This window comes from Coregonus clupeaformis, unplaced genomic scaffold (genome assembly GCF_020615455.1).
Source record: "Coregonus clupeaformis isolate EN_2021a unplaced genomic scaffold, ASM2061545v1 scaf1198, whole genome shotgun sequence".
Lineage (NCBI taxonomy): Eukaryota > Metazoa > Chordata > Actinopteri > Salmoniformes > Salmonidae > Coregonus > Coregonus clupeaformis.
Window position 1 is genome coordinate 23,928 of NW_025534652.1, and position 19,681 is coordinate 43,608.

The window sequence follows — 19,681 nt, forward strand, 5'->3', positions numbered from 1 at the left end:
GATTTGGCACAAGCGTTTTCCAAAACACAGGCGACCAAATTACCACCTCATCGGGTGGGGGATTGCGGGATAAACCTCTGGGTAGACGGTGTGCCTCCCAGGAGTCATGTATATCCCCTGTCACAGGCTGAAATGGAGGCAATGGAGACATACGTCTCCGAGTTCCTGCACCTGGGGTTCATACTTCCCTCCATTTTGTCCTCCTCCTCGAGTTTCTTTTTATGTGAAGAAGAAAGACGGAGGTCTGCGCCCTTGCATTGATTACCGAGCACTTAACAAGGGGCAATTCATTATAGTTACCTCTACCCCTCATTCCATCTGTAATCGGGTCAATGCATGGGGTGCGCTTCTTCACAAAATTAGATCTCCGTAGTGCGTACAACCTGGTGCTTGTCCAAGAAGGGGACGAGTGGAAGACAGCATTCAGCACAACCACGGGGCATTAGGAATACCTGCTGATGCCGTACGGTTTGATGAATGCTCCATCAGTCTTCCAGTGTTTCGGGACATGCTTGGTCGCAGTGTGGTGGTCTACATCGATGACATGGCCAACCAGGGCTTCCTGAGGACAGCCGAACAGTGCCAGTCTAGAGTGAAGCGGCTAAAGGCCAACTTCCTCCAGTTCTGCGAGAGCAAACAGTAAGCCATGGGGGATAAGTTTGTTCAAATATTCGCGAACAAGCATCTATCCTGTGACTCTGTGGCTAAGGAATCAAATGGCGCCACAGACATGGGAGAGGTCCCAGGTGGCCAAGTCCACGGAACAGGTAACTGAAACAATCTCCTAATCTCTGTACAGTAAATGCTGTTTTTACATTATACTATCATCGTTGGGCCTTTGTTTACGTGTTGTTGTTTTTTGACTGTCCATCACCATGAGAACTAGATCTCCCCTGGAGTATTGAGGAGACTGAAGCCCTCCTCGACATATGGGTCAGTGACAGAATCCAAGAGGACCTGAGGGGAAACACTGAACTGGAACACATGTATACAGAGATTTCCCAAATGATGGCTGACCAGGGCTTCATGAAAACAGCAGAGCAGTGCCAGACAAAGGCGACGCAACTGAACCTGAGTATTATTCCAATCTGACGATGAGGAAGCATTAGGGATCATCTGAAGACAGTTTTGTAGCGCCACAGGAAAGCTATAATGACTCAACAATGACTTCTGGAAAAGAGGTGTATGAACAGTTACAATGACCTGTGTCTATCCTGTCTCCTGCGTTGTTTTCAGAGAGGTTCTGTATTCTATCAAAGAGGCGCTGTTGCTTTGTTGGATATTGCTGAAGAGACTCAACATCCATCCCACTCTTTCTGTTGGAAATCAGACACATTTATTTAACCTTTGTATAGGTGCTTAAATCTAAGTCTAATGGACTATCTGAACGTTTTTTAATCATGTATTTCACTGTAAGTGCACATGTGTTGTGACAAAGGGACCTATTCAATGGACTTAACAAAACCTTTTAAAGTGATTGGCTTGAGTGAATCATCTAACAAGAATTGGTAAAAACCACATGACATTCTGAACATCTTGATTTTGCATTATGATTTGCCAAACAAAAGGCTTGCTATTATGTACATATTTGTGTATTTTATGTACATTTGTGTTTTAGCAAACTCACTGTGTATTTTCAAGTGAACTAATTTAGATAAAATTCATTTGAGTGGAGTTTGATTGCCTGACTGTTTGGGTACTTAAGTGTCAATACTGAATCATCTCTGTTACTGTCTATCTAGGTTCACCGAAACGCTGAGGTTTCTGTTACCATCTCTAACCACTGGGGGGAGCATGAGACCAAATCCTATTTTTATCCTCAACAGATTGTCTGGAGCAGAGCCCCACAGTAAGTAGCCACTAGAATTCTGGAAGCACAGGCACCTACTTTTTGTTTACTCATACATTATTTTTAGATAACACGGTGAGATAGCCGTTGCATCAAATCCTTTTCTCAGCATTGATGGTGTTGGTTGTTCCTCGGAAGACTATTTGCATAGAGACGGACACTTTGCATTGGCAGCATATGCTTCAGTGGTCTGGGAGTGTTCATAGCCCTGTGAGTTTAACACTTCATGACTGAGAGCTGTCCTTCATGACAACAGAACCCACAACAACCATGACTTTTATCACCATCTTCATCTCGACACTTGCTCTCTGCTTTCAAGGTGAGAATTGTATTTCCTTGGTTTTATGTTAAACTATTTTGGTACGCTGAAATTATGATAGAATTTATACAATAAGCTGTGTTAAAGGATTAAAGGAGGTACTTGCTAATTGGTTGAATTATTATTTTTCAGTACAGGGCAGTACACTTTGACTCAGACTCCTGCGGTGAATGCTGTTCTCCCAGGACAGACAGTCTCTCTGGGGTGTAAAACTAGCAGTGATCCTTATGGGAATTGTGGTGGTTCAGGTAAAGTGTCTAGCCTGGTACCAGCAGAAACCTGGAGGAGCTCCTAAACTCCTCATTTACTATATAAGCACCCTTCAGTCTGGGACTCCATCTAGATTCAGTGGCAGTGGATCTGGGAGTGACTTCACTCTGACCATCAGTGGAGTCCATGCTGAAGATGCAGGAGATTACTACTGTCAGAGTTTCCACATTCCCAACAGTGTCTGGGTGTTCACACAGTGATATAGAGCTGTACAAAAACCTCCATCAGTCAGACTGCACAGTGACTGTACTGCTACAGCTGGGACCTACTGCAGGTGCTGAGGGGGAAGAGACAGTGACATGGAACAATGATCAGTAGAAGACATCAACTCTGGCATGTGACAATATGATTAGAAAACGATTATTCAGATCACATGTTCTGTCATCATCATCATCATCATCATCATCATCATCCTTTTTAAATGACTTATGATTATTGCTATATTTGTCATGACACCTAAGTGCACCTACAAAAGTAACTACACCGAGTTGCAGAAGTCAAAACATTTGCTAATTAAAATTAGAAACATTTCAACCACCACTTCCCCCCTGTATGAAAATAAAAAGATGTGGAGCTCAGACATTAGACCACATGTCAGTAACTGTCAATGCCTGTCTTTAGTAATACCCATCTTATATGTAATCTATTACATGGTGGTTTATTCAGTGTAAGAAAGTCCCCTCCTTGAATCCACCATAGAGGTTACAGTAAAACTAGTCCCCCCACTCACATCTGGCCCAGTCCAGGCAGTGAAACTGAAACTATACTGGTAGCAGTGTGAATGGAACAGATTTGCATAGACAGGGCTGAGTGGTTCTGCTTGTCCCAGAATATAGCAGCACTGTCACCAGATGTTCATCCTGTTCCCAGGGGGTTGGAGGTAGAGAAGACTATCACTCTACTATATATCTTGAAGTAGTAGCACTTGTAATAATTGTCAAAAATAAATAAATAATTTAGCTTCAAATCACAGCCTATAACACGTCTGAGAGTGCAAGATATCTGTCGACTGTTTTGATAGTTCTTCTTTTATTACTGTAAAGTCTGTCAAGTCAAACAGGTCTGACAAGGACTCAATATCCTGATGAATGAAGACAGTCAACTACTACCATGGCAGCAGCTCTTCTATTATATCATAGTATATTGTGATAGTATTAAATACTGGTCAATGATGATGTTAAGTGAGAATGAGGTTTAGGTCTGACCGTTTTCAAAGACTCCATTAATCAGCTTTACTGAATATACTTATTTTTCCAGAATATGACAAATGTATCTATAATCCAGTTTATTAATAGAAACAATACATATTTTCATTCCAAAAAGAAATCTGTTTTTTAATCCATTATTACATAACTGAAGCATCAAAACAAATAGTGAATTAAAGCAGATCACATCAAATCTAAAACTAACAAAATCTCAGTCTACAGAATGGATTGACACATGAACTCAAGCCTAGCCCCCTGTTAGTCTACACTAGACTGATTTTAGAACAAAGCTAGTCAAAGCAGAGGAACCAGCATCCTCTCTTCACAGGGGCTGTGTGACTGAGGGGTCCTACCCAGAACAGTCAGCCCCCCATCAGGGTCTTGGTGACTGGAGTCTGGGATTTCTGCTGGGCTTACAGGTCACCTCTGCTGCCTTGGTCCACTCCTGGGCAGTGAGATTCAGTGTGCTGCTCCAGCTGTACAGGCCGTCCTTCTCCTGGGACCCCGGGACTGGCCTCTTGCTTCTTGCTGGTCACGTCCACTTTCCAGCTCATGGTCAGTCTGAGGGGAAGCCCTTGTTGGCCAGACACGTCAGCGTGGCTGTTGTTTACTTACTTCAAACATCTAGTTTGGTGCCGCTACCAAAAGTCCACCACAGTGATACAATCCCTATTACTGCTGGTACAAAAACCTCTCTGTGTTGTGATGCTGCAGCTGTTACAGTGAAGATCACTCACACAAAATCACATTCATCACAAATACACTTTAACATCTTCCAAGAACAAACTCTTCAAATGAGCTGTTTATACAATTCATAAAAACATTAATTGTATCTGAAATCCATATATATTTTTTTGTGATTGATATTGTGTGTCAGATATACTCTTACGAACAGAACAGTCAGTATTCAACATTAAATCCAGCATTTGTGTTCCTCCGTTTTGTCCATGTGAAAGAGAGGAGCAAATGCAGCAGCAGAAATATTTATTCATGTTGTGTATATTCCTTGTTTATCTCAGATATATCTCTGGTTGTAAAGTCACAGAGAACAGACATCACTACCAGAGGAATCCTACCAGTATTAGTTTAGAGAAATGTTCAGTAACTGATTTGAGAAACTTACATAAGAGTCCAAGCATGTGTGAAGTGACAGTTAGGGCTGTATTCAATCTGTATCGCTGAAGCCTTGTCACGACTTCTGCCGAGGCTGCCTCCCTTCCTTGTTAGGGCAGGTTTCGGCGTTCGGCGTCACCGGCTTACTAGCTACTGCCGATCCATTTATCATCACTCCATTTGTCTTCAATCACACACACCTGGTCCTTATTCCCTCATTAGTCAAGTGTTCGCTCTGCTTCCTTGTCTGTGTGGGTGATTGTTAATTGTGGAGGTTAGTGAAGCTCGGTGGAGCTCGTGTATTTTGTAGCGATGGGAGTATTTCCTGTGTGTCTTGTGTTTTCGAGTGCGCCTGTTTTGTGCCCTGGAGTGTGTTTCACACATTTTTGCGTAAACCTGTATTTTGCGGATTAAAGCCTGTTATTCGGTGATTTACCCTCCTGCGCCTGACTCCTTCAACACCACCTCATCACAGAATCACCCACCCGTTATGGACTCAGCGGGAGAGACGCGCATACCTGGAGTCGTGGAACGGGTCCAGAATCATTCAACTATGCTAGCCAGCTTGGGTAAAGCGATGGATCGGGTTCTTCAGGTCGTCCAACGTATGGAGAGGAGAGAGCCCGATCCGTCGAGACCAGCTGGCCAACCGGATCCCGCCACCTACACCCCAGCACCCGGAGGGATCCAGATATCAGCCAGTCAAAACTGTTCGCTGCTCTGGCACCCCAATGGTGGAACAAGCTCCCTCACGATGCCAGGACAGCGGAGTCACTCACCACCTTCCGGAGACATTTGAAACCCCACCTCTTTAAGGAATACCTGGGATAGGATAAAGTAATCCTTCTACCCCCAAAAAATATATATATATATAACAATTGTAAAGTGGTTATCCCACTGGTTATAGGGGTGAATGCACCAATTTGTAAGTCGCTCTGGATAAGAGCGTCTGCTAAATGACGTAAATGTAAATGTAAATATCCCGACCACGGGAGTTTGACGGGACAGCAGCGCTGTGCCAAGGATTCCTTCTCCAACTGGAGCTCTACTTCTCTAGAATCCGGCCGGTCATATCGGAGCGGGAGAGGGTGTCCACCCTCGTCTCCTGCCTCTCGGGGAAAGCCCTTTATTGCCATTATTGAGTCATTGAGTCTCCTGCTTTCCCTGTGGTATTAGGTATCCCTTGGCTAGCACTCCACAACCCCACCTTCTCATGGCCGCAGAGGGTTCTCACGGGGTGGTCGCGAGAGTTCCAGGGTAGGTGTTTCCGTTGGTGCAACCATGGTCGAAAGTCCAGACAGTACCTCCACCGTGTGCATTCCCCCTAAATACCTCGATCTTTGATTATCGACCACTGAACAGGGAGACGATAAGATTTAGTTATCCTCTCCCCCTCATTCCTTCAGTGATTGAATCAATGCATGGGGCGCGCTTCTTCACCAAATTAGATCTCAGGAGTGCGTACAACCTGGTACGTATCCGAGAAGGAGATGAGTGGAAGACAGCATTCAGCACAACCACAGGGCATTATGAATACCTGGTGATGCCCTATGGTTTGATGAATGCTCCTCAGTTTTCCAGTCCTTTGTGAACGAGGTGTTTCGGGACATGCTTGGTCGCGGTGTAGTGGTCTACATCGATGACATTCTGGTGTGTTCCGCTACGTTAGCCGAGCATGTGTCCCTGGTTCGCAAGGTGCTGGCCCGACTGTTGGAAAATGACCTTTATGCTAAGGCAGAGAAGTTGATATAGAAATTAAAATATATACAGGTTAAAAGTAATGACTAAATGTTCCACCCTTAAATATAGTTGTGAAATGTTCTTGTTTTAAGTGATTAGTACTTTCTTAAGTAGCGACTAATTATTATATTCCGAAACTGTGTGAGATGTGTTAGAATCTACTACCTGGTAATGTGTAGGACCAGTAAAGATTATGAAATTGTGTTACTATCCAGCAATGTGAGTAAGAGTTAGACCAGACAACAAAGGACAAGGAGAACAGTCTACAGGCAACTGAGAAATCAAGATAACTGAGGAATTTAGAGAAACTGTTAGGCTTGGAAGTGTGTATGTATGTATGTGTGTGTGTATGCATGTGTGTGTATGTATGTGTGTGTGTGTGAACTGATGGTCAGGAGAGCAGTTTTTAAGTGGAAAACTACAGCCCGCCTACAGAGAGGAGGGATTTTTGTATGACGTATGAGTATAAAAGATGGACTCTGAAATTGTGATGGCAGAATTCTCAATGAATAAATCTCTGACTATGCAGACCGGGACTCTGTCCGTTTCTTGATCCTTTTGGGAGACGCACAGAGACACTGAAATAGTTTGTTAAATAATTCACGTAACAGAAGTGTATGTTTTTCCAGCAGTCCGTCTTCTTCCTTGGATACCGCATTTCCACCTCAGGTGTGGAGATGGAGGGAGATCGCATTACAGCCGTGCGTAATTGGCCGAATCCAACCACGGTTAAGGAGGTGCAGCGCTTCCTTGGCTTTGCCAACTACTATCGGAGGTTTATCCGGGGCTTTGGCAAGGTCGCAGCTCCCATTACCTCCCTGTTGAAGGGTGGGCCGTCCCGGCTCCACTGGTCTGCTGAGGCTGACCTGGCCTAGAGCAAACTGCGGGGTCTGTTCACCTCAGCCCCAGTACTGGCCCACCCCGATTCATCACTACTGTTCATAATGGAGGTGGATGCTTCCAAGGTTGGGATAGAGCTGTCCTGTCTCAACGCTCTAGTATGCCACCCAAGCTCCGTCCCTGTGCGTTTTTCTCGAAGAAGCTCAGCCCGGCGGAGCAGAATTACGGCGTTGGTGATCGGGAGCTGTTGGCTGTTGTCCGAGCTTTGACCGTGTGGAGGCATTGGCTCGAGGGGGCGAAACACCCTTTCCTCATCTGGACGGACCTACGTAACCTGGAGTACATCCGGGCAGCGAGGAGGCTGAATCCTCACCAGGCCAGGTGGGCCCTGTTTAAACACGTCAGAGAGTGAATGGGCAAGACAAAATATTGAAGTTCCTTTTAACAGGGTATGGTAATAGGTGCCAGGCGCACCGGTTTGTGTGCCAAGAACTGCAATGCTGCTGGGTTTTTCACAGTCAACAGTTTCCTGTGTGTATCAAGAATGGTCAACCACCCAAAGGACATTCAGCCAACGGCAGGCCAGTGGTCGAAAACGGGTCATTGATGAAAGAGGACAAAGGAGCCTGACATGAATTGTGCAGAGCAACAGACGAGCTACAGTTAGTCAACTGACAGACTAGTACAACATTGGTGACCAAAGACCCATAAAACAATGCACAACTCATCACACCTTGACACGAATGGGGTATGGCAGCCGACATCCTTACAAAGTTCCACTTCTTTCAGCAAAAAACAAGAATTGCCTGATCTGATGAATCCCTGTTCCTGCTGTTTCACGCTGATGGGAGGACTAGGGTATGGACAAAACCACATGAGTACATGCATCCAAAATACTGTGTGTCAACGTTAGTGATGTGATGGTGTGGGGTGTGTTTTCATGGCACACATTGGGCCCCTTGATAAAAGTGGAGCAACATTTAAATTGCCAATTAGGTGCATCCATTCATGGCAGAAGTGTATCTACAGTGGGGAAAAAAAGTATTTAGTCAGCCACCAATTGTGCAAGTTCTCCCACTTAAAAAGATGAGAGAGGCCTGTAATTTTCATCATAGGTACACGTCAACTATGACAGACAAAATGAGGAAAAGAAATCCAGAAAATCACATTGTAGGATTTTTTATGAATTTATTTGCAAATTATGGTGGAAAATAAGTATTTGGTCAATAACAAAAGTTTCTCAATACTTTGTTATATACCCTTTGTTGGCAATGACACAGGTCAAACGTTTTCTGTAAGTCTTCACAAGGTTTTCACACACTGTTGCTGGTATTTTGGCCCATTCCTCCATGCAGATCTCCTCTAGAGCAGTGATGTTTTGGGGCTGTCGCTGGGCAACACGGACTTTCAACTCCCTCCAAAGATTTTCTATGGGGTTGAGATCTGGAGACTGGCTAGGCCACTCCAGGACCTTGAAATGCTTCTTACGAAGCCACTCCTTCGTTGCCCCGGGCGGTGTGTTTGGGATCATTGTCATGCTAAAAGACCCAGCCACGTTTCATCATCAATGCCCTTGCTGATGGAAGGAGGTTTTCACTCAAAATCTCACGATACATGGCCCCATTCATTCTTTCCTTTACACGGATCAGTCGTCCTGGTCCCTTTGCAGAAAAACAGCCTCAAAGCATGATGTTTCCACCCCCATGCTTCACAGTAGGTATGGTGTTCTTTGGATGCAACTCAGCATTCTTTGTCCTCCAAACACGACGAGTTGAGTTTTTACCAAAAAGTTCTATTTTGGTTTCATCTGACCATATGACATTCTCCCAATCCTCTTCTGGATCATCCAAATGCACTCTAGCAAACTTCAGACGGGCCTGGACATGTACTGGCTTAAGCAGGGGGACACATCTGGCACTGCAGGATTTGAGTCCCTGGCGGTGTAGTGTGTTACTGATGGTAGGCTTTGTTACTTTGGTCCCAGCTCTCTGCAGGTCATTCACTAGGTCCCCCGTGTGGTTCTGGGATTTTTGCTCACCGTTCTTGTGATCATTTTGACCCCACGGGGTGAGATCTTGCGTGGAGCCCCAGATCGAGGGAGATTATCAGTTGTCTTGTATGTCTTCCATTTCCTAATAATTGCTCCCACATTTGATTTCTTCAAACCAAGCTGCTTACCTATTGCAGATTCAGTCTTCCCAGGCTGGTGCAGGTCTACAATTTTGTTTCTGGTGTCCTTTGACAGCTCTTTGGTCTTGGCCATAGTGGAGTTTGGAGTGTGACTGTTTGAGATTGTGGACAGGTGTCTTTTATACTGATAAAAAGTTCAAACAGGTGCCATTAATACAGGTAACGAGTGGAGGACAGAGGAGCCTCTTAAAGAAGAAGTTACAGGTCTGTGAGAGCCATAAATCTTGCTTGTTTGTAGGTGACCAAATACTTATTTTCCACCATAATTTGCAAATAAATTCATTAAAAATCCTACAATGTGATCTTCTGGATTTTTTTCTCTCATTTTGTCTGTCATAGTTGACGTGTACCTATGATAAAAATTACAGGCCTCTCTCATCTTTTTAAGTGGGAGAACTTGCACAATTGGTGGCTGACTAAATACTTTTCTTCCCCACTGTATCTGCAAATAGATTTTTTCATCAGGATAATGCCCCATGCCACAAGGCTAGGATTGTCCAGGAATGGTTCTACGAACACTACAGTGAATTCAGCTTACTGTAGTGGCCTGCCCAGTCACCAGATCTCAATAAAATTTGCATCTGTGGGATGAGATGGAACGAGCAATTCGGAGTAGAGATCCACTACCTGACAATTTGACACAACTGTGGGAAGCATTGGAGTCAACATGGGCCAGCATCCCTGAGGAACGAACACTTTCGACACCTTATAGAGTCCATGACCTGACAAATTGAGTCTGCTCTGAGGGCAAAAGGGGGTGGAACTCAATATTAGGAAGGCGTTCCTAATGTCTTGTACACTCAGTGTATATCCCATATATTACCAAATGAGGCATACATTACCTGCCTTGCTCCAAGAGGCACATTTGCATAGAGAGGACACTTTGCATAGGCAGCACATGCTTCAGTGGTCTGGGAGTGTTTATATCCCTGTGAGTTTAACACTTCATGACTGAGAGCTGTCCTTCATGACAACAGAACCCACAACAACCATGACTTTTATCACCATCTTCATCTGGACACTTGCTTTCTGTTTTCAAGGTTATGATTTTTTTTCATATTTTAGAAACGATCATTAAAGATACAGACATGAATAATATACATGGCTTTTATATGTATATTCAGAACAATTCATTGTGTTTTTACTCAATTTCCCAGAATCCAGAGGACAGGTCACTGTGACTCAGACCCCTACAGTGAAAGCTGTTCTCCCAGGACTTCCAGTCTCTCTGAACTGTAAAACCAGCAGTGATGTTTATGGTGCAGGATGCTCTTCTCCCCGTCTAGCCTGGTACCAACAGAAACCTGGAGGAGCTCCTAAACTCCTAATATACTGGGCTAAAAATCTTCAGTCTGGGACTCCATCTAGATTCAGTGGTAGTGGATCTGGGAGTGACTTCACTCTGACCATCAGTGGAGGCTGAAGATGCAGGAGATTACTACTGTCAGAGTAGACACTACGTCAACAGTGTCTGGGTGTTCACACAGTGGTACAGAGCTTTACAAAAACCTCCCTCAGTCAGACTGCACAGTGACTGTACTGCTACAGCTGGGACCTACTGCAGGTGCTGAGGGGGAAGAGACAGTGACATGGAACACTGATCAGTAGAGGAGGTCAACTATGACATGTGACAATATTGTTAGAAAGCAATCATTCAGTTCACATGACCATCATCATCACCATTAACATCATCATCATGGTTTTAACTTGTTATATTTGTCATGGCCTTTAAGTGTGTATAACATTTATTTGAAGTTTTGAAACACATTACCTGTCAATATGTAAAGCAAGATCTACAAATGTAAAACAAAAGGTGTTCTGACCTCAACATTACTTCAAAGTTACAATCACTTCAGCCCCCCAAAACAAGTCCCAAAATGGACCTCAACCAAATGTGTGATTGAAATTGTGATCTTCTACCGTTATATTAACTGTTTTCATGAGCAGGTTACTGACTGTTAGATCTGTGAATGAGACATGATGCTGGGTTCAAACATGAGTCCCATGTACACTACATACACTATCTATGTAAAGTATAATATCCATTTTATCTGTCATTAATTACATGGTGGCATATCTGTTATGAGTCCCTCCCTGAATCCACCGTAGAGGTTAACACCAGTCCACTCCCTCACATCTGGCCAAGTCCAGGGTATTACAGGCAGTGAAACTGTTCAACTACTAGTCTGGTATCTGTGGGAGTGAAACTGAGATTTCCATAGACAGGGCTGGGTGGTTCTGCTTGTCCCAGAATAGAGCAGCACTGTCACCAGATGTTCACTCTGTCCCCAGGGGGTTGGAGGTAGAGAAGACTGTCACTACACTATATAGCAGCGTTTCCCAAACTCGGTCCTCGGGACCCCAAGGGGTGCACGTTTTGGTTTTTGCTCTAGGTTTACACAGCTGATAAAAAAAGAATCAACTAATCATCGAGCTTTGATAATTTGAATCAGCTGTATAGTGTTAGGGCAAAAAACTAAACGTGCATCACTTGGGGTCCCGAGAACCGAGCTTGGGAAACAATGCTATATCTTGAAGTAGTGGCACTTGTAATATTTTTAATTTGTAAAAATATATTTAGCTTAGAATATCAGCCTATAACACACGTGAGAGTCCAAGATAACGGTTGACTTTTAGTTCTTCTTTTATTACTGTCAAGTCTGTCAAGTCAAACACGTCTGACACAGACTCAGTATCCTGATGAATGAAGACAGTCAACTACTACCATGGCAGAACCTCTTCTATTATATCATAGTATATTGTGATAGTATTAAATACTGGTCAATTATTATGTTAGAGTGAGTTTTAGACTTGACCGTTTTTAAAGACACCATTAATCAGCCTTACTGAATACATATTTTTCCAGAATATTACAAATATGCAGTATCTATGATCCAGTTTATTAATAAACACAACAGAAATATGCATTCCAAGAAGAAATGTTTATTTTAATCCATTATCACAAAATCGAAGCATCAAAGTAAACATGATAGTGAATAAAAGCAGATCACATCAAATCTAAAACGAACAAAATCTCAATCTACAGAATGGATTGAAACATGAACTCAAGCCAAGCCCCTGTTAGTCTACACCAGAGTGATCTCTAAATCAGAGAACGACTGATTTTAGAACAAAGCAAGTCAAAGCAGAGGAACCAGCATCCTCTCTCCACAGGGGTGTGTGACTGAGGGGTCCTACCCAGGACAGTCAGCCCTCCTCAGGGTCTTGGTGACTGGAGTCTGGGATTTCTGCTGGGCTTCACAGGTCACCTCTCCTGCCTTGGTCCACTCCTGGGCAGTGAGAGTCAGTGTGCTGCTCCAGCTGTACAGGCCGTCCTTCTCCTGGACCCCGGGACTGGCCTCCTGCTTCTTGCTGGTCCCGTCCACTTTCCAGCTCATGGTCCAGTCTGAGGGGAAGCCCTTATTGGCCAGACACATCAGCGTGGCTGTTGACTTACTGGACAGCTCCTCACTAGAGGGGGGAAGGACGGTGAAGGTGGGGGAACTGTTACCTGGAAGAAACACAACAATTCAACTAAGTAACTACATCAAGTATAGTTACAGTAAGAGCTTATCTTCAGCAAAGGACACATCAAAATAAAGTGAAATGGAAATGCCTTCTAAATATGAATGTAAAAGTTAGATTGTTTAAAAGCAATATGATACAAACAGTGGTGTAGTGGTCCCTGGAGAAGTGGGTATACTCTCAGTATTCACCTTTTTTTTTTTAAAGTAGTCCAGGAAAAAAGCCCTGTTTTAGAAACAGTGACATGTAAGACTATGATTTAGTTTACCCAAAATATGTAATTTCTACTTGCACACTATTATAAAATGATCATGACTTGATTAGGAGCAGTTTGTAGTTACTACTGGTCACAAGAGCAGCCTGGATGAATGTAAAATGTATTTATCATGAGGCAAACAGGAAATGGTGTTTCGATTATTTTATTTAAATAAAATACTTCAAATCTGAAGGTGACAATGCATCCTTGTTCATATTGCTATATGCTTTGTTTTGAACATGTTCATTTACCGGTAAATCATTCAACAAAATATGTTACAACAATATTTAGTTAACAATTAACAAAAATATATGCATTAACAACACATCAACAGTGATATACTCTCTCAACCCAGCACTGGGTTTCTGACCTTGCTCATACTACAGTATATTCCAGACAAATTTGCTTTCTGCAGGAGCTTTCACACTGCACTGTCTAGAACGCACCGAAGAGGCAGCACGATGGCTCTTCAACCAGGTCCTTGTATATTTTCTAGGATCAAACTTGGAAGTTGGTGGGCCGTTGATATTAATCATCATCAAGTTTGATATGTTTGAGATCAGAAGGACAGCCCTCTTGTCTGAGCTTATATTGTTCATAAGGCTAAAATTCCTCTCACACTCTGCTGTACCGACAGGGAATGTTTTCATACAGTTCATAAGTGGTTTTAGGTCCTTGGGCTCACTACTGGGCTCTTCCAGTAGGTCCCGCATCCCATTCAGTGCTTGGTCTGTGCACAAGTTAAATCGCTTGCACAGTCGCTTAACTTGTTCTTCACCATGGCGGATGCTGGGCTTTGATGGCCACTTACTCTGATCAAGGATGCTGAGGTCCATGATGGTCTCATCTTCAAAAGACAAAGCGTTTCTCCAGATTGTTCACAAGGCTTTGTAAGAACTGGCCTGGATTGATAGACTTCAGCTTTGCATTTGTTTTCAGGGCTATAGACCGATACTCCCCAGTCTGTTTTGCTTCTAAAGCCTCACTATATTTCTCACCTGGACTCTCTTTGAATGACTGGATCACTCTGATTGAGCGTTTCAGCAGATGCTCTGCTCTGAGGAGCGTTATAGAAAGCGAGACTGAAGCTCCTGTGACAGGAGACTTAGTTCATGGAGAGTGTCGTACATGAGGCCAAGGTCACAAATGAATTCTGGACTTTGAACACGGTCTAACAAACCTCTGTACATCTGCCTCTCTTTGGTGGACCTCATCTCATCACTGCAAGCATTTTTAAAGTGCTGCACAAGAGCTCCCAGGGATGTCCAAACAGCACGAACAGTCCGAAAGCTACTGGCCACCCAGCGTACATCCAAGATTCTGCCAATGCGAAGAAGTTGTGAGCCTACTTCAGCTGCTGCATTAACAAGTTCACGTTCATTTTTGTTTGACACACTATACAGAGAGTATAGCTTCTGGATAAAAGTTTTAAAGTGATTGACAGAGTTTACCTCATCAACTGCATCTGACACAGCAAGTTCAAGTCTATGGTTCATGCAGTGCCATACAAAAAGCTTTGGGAATCTCAAAGTCAGTCTGGTTGCTACTCTGACTTCTTTCCTAGCATGACACTGGCTCCATCAGATACAAATGTTACCCAGTTTTCATGAAGCCACTCTTCTGTAAAGCCAGCATTAGTTAAACAGGTGAGTAACGCCTGTAATATGCCATCTGCTCTCTGATTTTCCAGTTCAACAAGTTCCAGGAATATGAACTCAGGGCTTTCTTCTTGAATTGATGCTTTAATAGAAACTGTCATGACAGCTTTGTGACTTAAAGAAGATGCCTCGTCAATTAGGACAGCTAACTTACTGGATGATGCTATAATGCTACTGATGATTTTGCTCTGCATCTCACTAGCAACATGTTGTATTATTTGTGTTGCACTGTAACGTGAATGAAGTATTGAGCCCATTTTTACACCATTCAGTTCCTGCAGCTCAATGAGGCTCTCATGGTCAGAAAAGGGTCGGTTCTTTTTGGCCAGATGGTAGGCTGTTCGAAACACAGCTTCAGTTTCCTTCATGTAGGACTCAGTCATAGTCTCCACTGCATTCTCAATGGCAGCTTCTTTCTGTTGCTCTGCCACCTTCACAGCCTGAGTGTGGGCCTTGGACAACGATGTTTCCTCACCTTATTTCTCAAGATTGACAAACTTGTTGTTCTACTTCCCTGGCCAGACACTTGAATTTCAAAGTTCATCCATTCTCTTGAGAGCGATACACCTTGTCCTTGCTCCTTGTCGATCCCAATGGAGTTCACACTGCTACAGACCAGACATCCTGCGAAGCATAAACAAACAATGTAACTACTCCTGTATCCACAGCTGTACGTGTGCATGGTCCTTTACACACACACACACACACACACACACACACACACAAAGTTATCTGTGCCCACTGTTTCAGAAGTTACCCAAACTAGCAATCTACCTAAACTTACCCAATTTTTTGTTTTTGGATCCCAACCAGGGGTTCTTGGATTTGAAGTCTTCTGTTTGTTTAGCACTCCACAGGTCTGGCCAGTCATTATTGATGTCTACAGACAACAACAAAACTAATTATGCATCTCCCTGTCTCTCTCTCTCTCACACACTTACACACACACACACACACACACACACACACTACTGTGATCACAATAGTCATCAGCAAGACATGGGTCCCCCTCTTTACATTAACAATCTGCATAACCAAGTGGAAATATTTTCAGCAAGTGAAGCTGAAGCATACAGGAGATTAGTGAGTGAAATACTTGGGAGAGTTTATTTAACAAAAAAACAACAAATTTAACACAAAATGTTATATAACAGTAGCATTGTAAAAACAAACATGGATACAGACAAAATAAATAGAAGGGCAATAAAATAAATAACATCACACAGAAATTCAAAATGAGGCTTAATCTGTCAAAATCACCTTTTGTTACAGTGTGAGGCTTCACTTTTCAATAAACTGGAGATGCAATTTACTGCCTGTGTGTTCTGACCTGGTGGTGGTAGACTGGATCCTTCTCTATGCTCACACTGACTTGCCTGGCTAGCTCCCGGTTGAGAGCTGCCAGGGCTGCTGGTTTTAGGGGTGGGGTCTGCCTGGGCCTGATCTGGGCCTGATTTGTGCCTCTTTACAAAAAAAGTCTGCAATATCTCCCTTCCTTTTCATGGTTACCTGTCCCTATACAAAATAAGACAGCCTGATTAGACCTCAATATTGTTTTAGGCTGAATCTTAAACTATTTGTCCCCATTCTTGTGTTTTAACTTACTTAAAATCAACTACCAGCTTAGCTACTATGCAATTAAACTAGATCATATAGGTTAGTTAGGGCTAAGTAACTTGGCTAATGTTATAATTTAGGGCTTAGTAACTTGGCTAACGTTATAATTTAGACCTTTACAATAATAAACAAGCTTCATAAACATTGAGATAATCAGTTTCATCAGTCTGGTATGGAAATTCTTATGAACTGGGTTGATTAAACACTTACTGAAAACCAACAATGCCCCGGTTTCCCCACATTATCCCAATCTACGTAGCTAGCTTCATAACGTTAGCCGACTCGCACTAACTATTGGCGGCAACATCTCTTCTCCTCTAAATGTGCAGTCACTGGCAATTTGCCAGTAGTTTAAAATAATGATTCATTTGGAAACCACCTTAAAACTTACCTCAGAATGATGTCTTCCATCAACTGGGGTGGCACACCGCCGCTTGTGTCCTTTCTTCATCCGTTGTTTGGTCTGCTGCCGTTATCGTAGTCAAGTGGCACCGGCACCTGAGTTTTTTTTTTTTTTTTTCACTGGCACCTGAGGTATTAGCGATATTTTCCTCGGCATGACCCGCCCTTACTCTGCCTCTGATTGGCTCATCAGTCTTCATGCCTAAAGTTAACCAATCTAATCAGTGAAAGCAGTGAGTACCAGCCAATTAGAGGCAGAGGAGGGTGGGTCATGGCTTCACTATCCCCGAGGAAGAAAATAGGCAATCTGACTCACAGATATTACTGAATGATGCGCATCAGGGGGGATTTAGAAGTGGGTATACGCAATGCTGACTGAAAAATAAGTAGGTATACGCCGTATACCAGCGTATACCCTGGACTACACCTCTGGATACAAAGCAGATATATGAACCAAAGTGGTTAAATAACTAGAGTTACTAGTCATACGGTGTCAGTTATACATGTCATACAGAATTTTTTTAGGAATGGATCTGGTCAGAATAGCCTTCCCATATTCATAGTATTTGCAAAATCTGAGCATAGATGAGATTTAATCGCATATCAACCATGGAAGATAATGAAGTCTGTTACAAACATAACTGAGACCCATTGTCTTCACACTAACAGTGAATGCTACCATGAACTCAATGCAACAATAATGACTACTATATCCAATGCTATTAAATAGTCATCATACCAGAATTAAGAGTTATAGTCTGTAATCATACAAATCAGACATAAATAAACCTACAATTAAAACATTTCGATTCAATAAAATTGTATTAGAAAGAAGGGTCAGTCAAAAGCAATAAAAAATTTTTGAAAATCTAGAATCATTGGGCAAGCTATATTTCTTTAGACTGTGGTTGACATCATTGACTCTAATATGGTATGAATACTTGCCAAAGATGATTTTATCTTGTTCATTTGAAGTAAAGTGTTTTTGGTTTAGTTTTCCCCCCAAAATTGCTAAACCTGTTTATTGAACATTTCCTACAAGGTGCAGTATGTTTATTCATTCACCTAATCTAAAATGTAGGCTAATCACTCTCATCATAGAAAAATGCAGGTCAAATTTGATAAGATGTAATAGCGTTCATATTCAAATTGGTCATAGTATGTGTAGGCCTAGTATATTTGTCCAGAAATCAACTAAAAAATGTATGTAAAAAAATCCTCAATATATTCGAGGATAAATTGATAGAGAAATTGAAACACGAGATCAAAAGGTGAATAAAACACCTGTTACTGCTGGTACAAAAACCTCTCTGTGTTGTGATGCTGCAGCTGTTACAGTGAAGATCACTCATACAGAATCATAATCAACACAAATACACTATAACATCTTCCAGGTAGAACAAGCAGTCCATATAAGCTGTTTCTAGATAATAGAAATATGAATTGTATCTTAAATCCAGATATTAGTATTTTTTCTTCCTTCTTCTGTGTATCAGGTGTTCTCCTAGTCTGTAGGTACAGTCCAGCATTAGATCCAGTGTTGCTAGTATTCCTCCATATTGTCCATATGAAAGACAACAGCAGCAGCAGTAGTGATAGTGATCCATGTTGTATATTCCTTTATTAAAGATGTTGATCTCAGATTTAACAGTGGTGGTAAAGTCACAGAGGACAGACAACACTTCCAGAGGAATCCTACCAGCTTTAGTTTAGAGAAGTGTTCACTAACTGATTAGAGGAACTTACATAAGAGACCAAGCATGAGTGAACAGACAGTTCATTATGTCTGATCATCATCAGAATAAAAATAAATGATGGTGTGACATAAAAGTTGCCATATATTAGTTATTTGAGTAAACATTTGATGTTTGATGTTATTAAAGGGAAGGCAGGTAGCTAGCGGTTAGAGCGTTGGCCTAGTAGCCAAATGGTTGCTAGTTCAAATCCCCAGGCCGACACTGTGAAACATCTGTCGATGTGCCCTTTAGCAAGGCACTTAACCCTAATTGCTCCAGGGTCTCTGTTTATAATGAAAGATGCTGTACGTGACCCCACTCTCCGAGGATGTCTCAGGTGGAGTTGGGATATCCCCCCAAATTGTTTTTCTAATTCCCGTATAATACACGCGTCAAATAGGACAAATATAAGTACCCACCTAATTACTATTATTAGTAAAACAAACTCATGCAGGACAAAATATATTGTAATGATAGGAGCCTACTTGGAAACTGAAATAGATTTGAAACACTCATTTGCATAACGCATCTGCTCCACTGCTCTGGTAGTGTTTATATCCCTATGAGTTTAACACCTCATGACTGAGAGCTGTCCTTCATGACAACAGAACCCACAACAACCATGACTTTTATCATCATCCTCATCTGGACACTTTTCAGAATTTACTGTTGAAAATTAATTAAATCTACACCATGGAAATGTATATCAATGTTAATATTTATATTCAGAACTATTGAATACTATATGTAATAATTTATTCATATAATATTTGTAATTCTATTTTTCAGAATCCAGACTCAGAGGACAGATCACCGTGACTCAGACTCCTGCAGTGATAGCTGTTCTCCCAGAACAGACAGTCATTATTGACTGTAAAACCAGCAGTGCTTGGTAATAACTATCTAGCCTGGTACCAACAGAAACCTGGAGGAGCTCATAAACTCCTTATTTACACGGCTA

At 42.4% G+C, this 19,681-nt stretch overlaps 1 long non-coding RNA gene and 1 gene segment (V, D, J or C); both read right to left on the bottom strand.

Annotated features, from left to right (window-relative positions):
• Positions 1 to 12,705: 12,705 nt before the first annotated feature.
• LOC123486421 lies at positions 12,706 to 12,978 on the bottom strand. The segment is given in 1 exon segment: positions 12,706 to 12,978. A coding segment is annotated over 1 exon segment (243 nt).
• A 2,456-nt stretch (positions 12,979 to 15,434) lies between these two features.
• LOC123486422 lies at positions 15,435 to 17,137 on the bottom strand. 2 transcript variants are annotated; one of them, XR_006659378.1, is made up of 3 exons: positions 16,974 to 17,137; positions 15,750 to 15,845; positions 15,435 to 15,589 (listed from the first exon to the last, which is right to left on the bottom strand). It is a non-coding gene; the product is annotated as an uncharacterized LOC123486422 (long non-coding RNA). The 2 variants fall into 2 exon arrangements; XR_006659379.1 differs by lacking the exon at positions 16,974 to 17,137 and adding an exon at positions 16,226 to 16,570.
• Between the last annotated feature and the right edge of the window lie 2,544 nt (positions 17,138 to 19,681).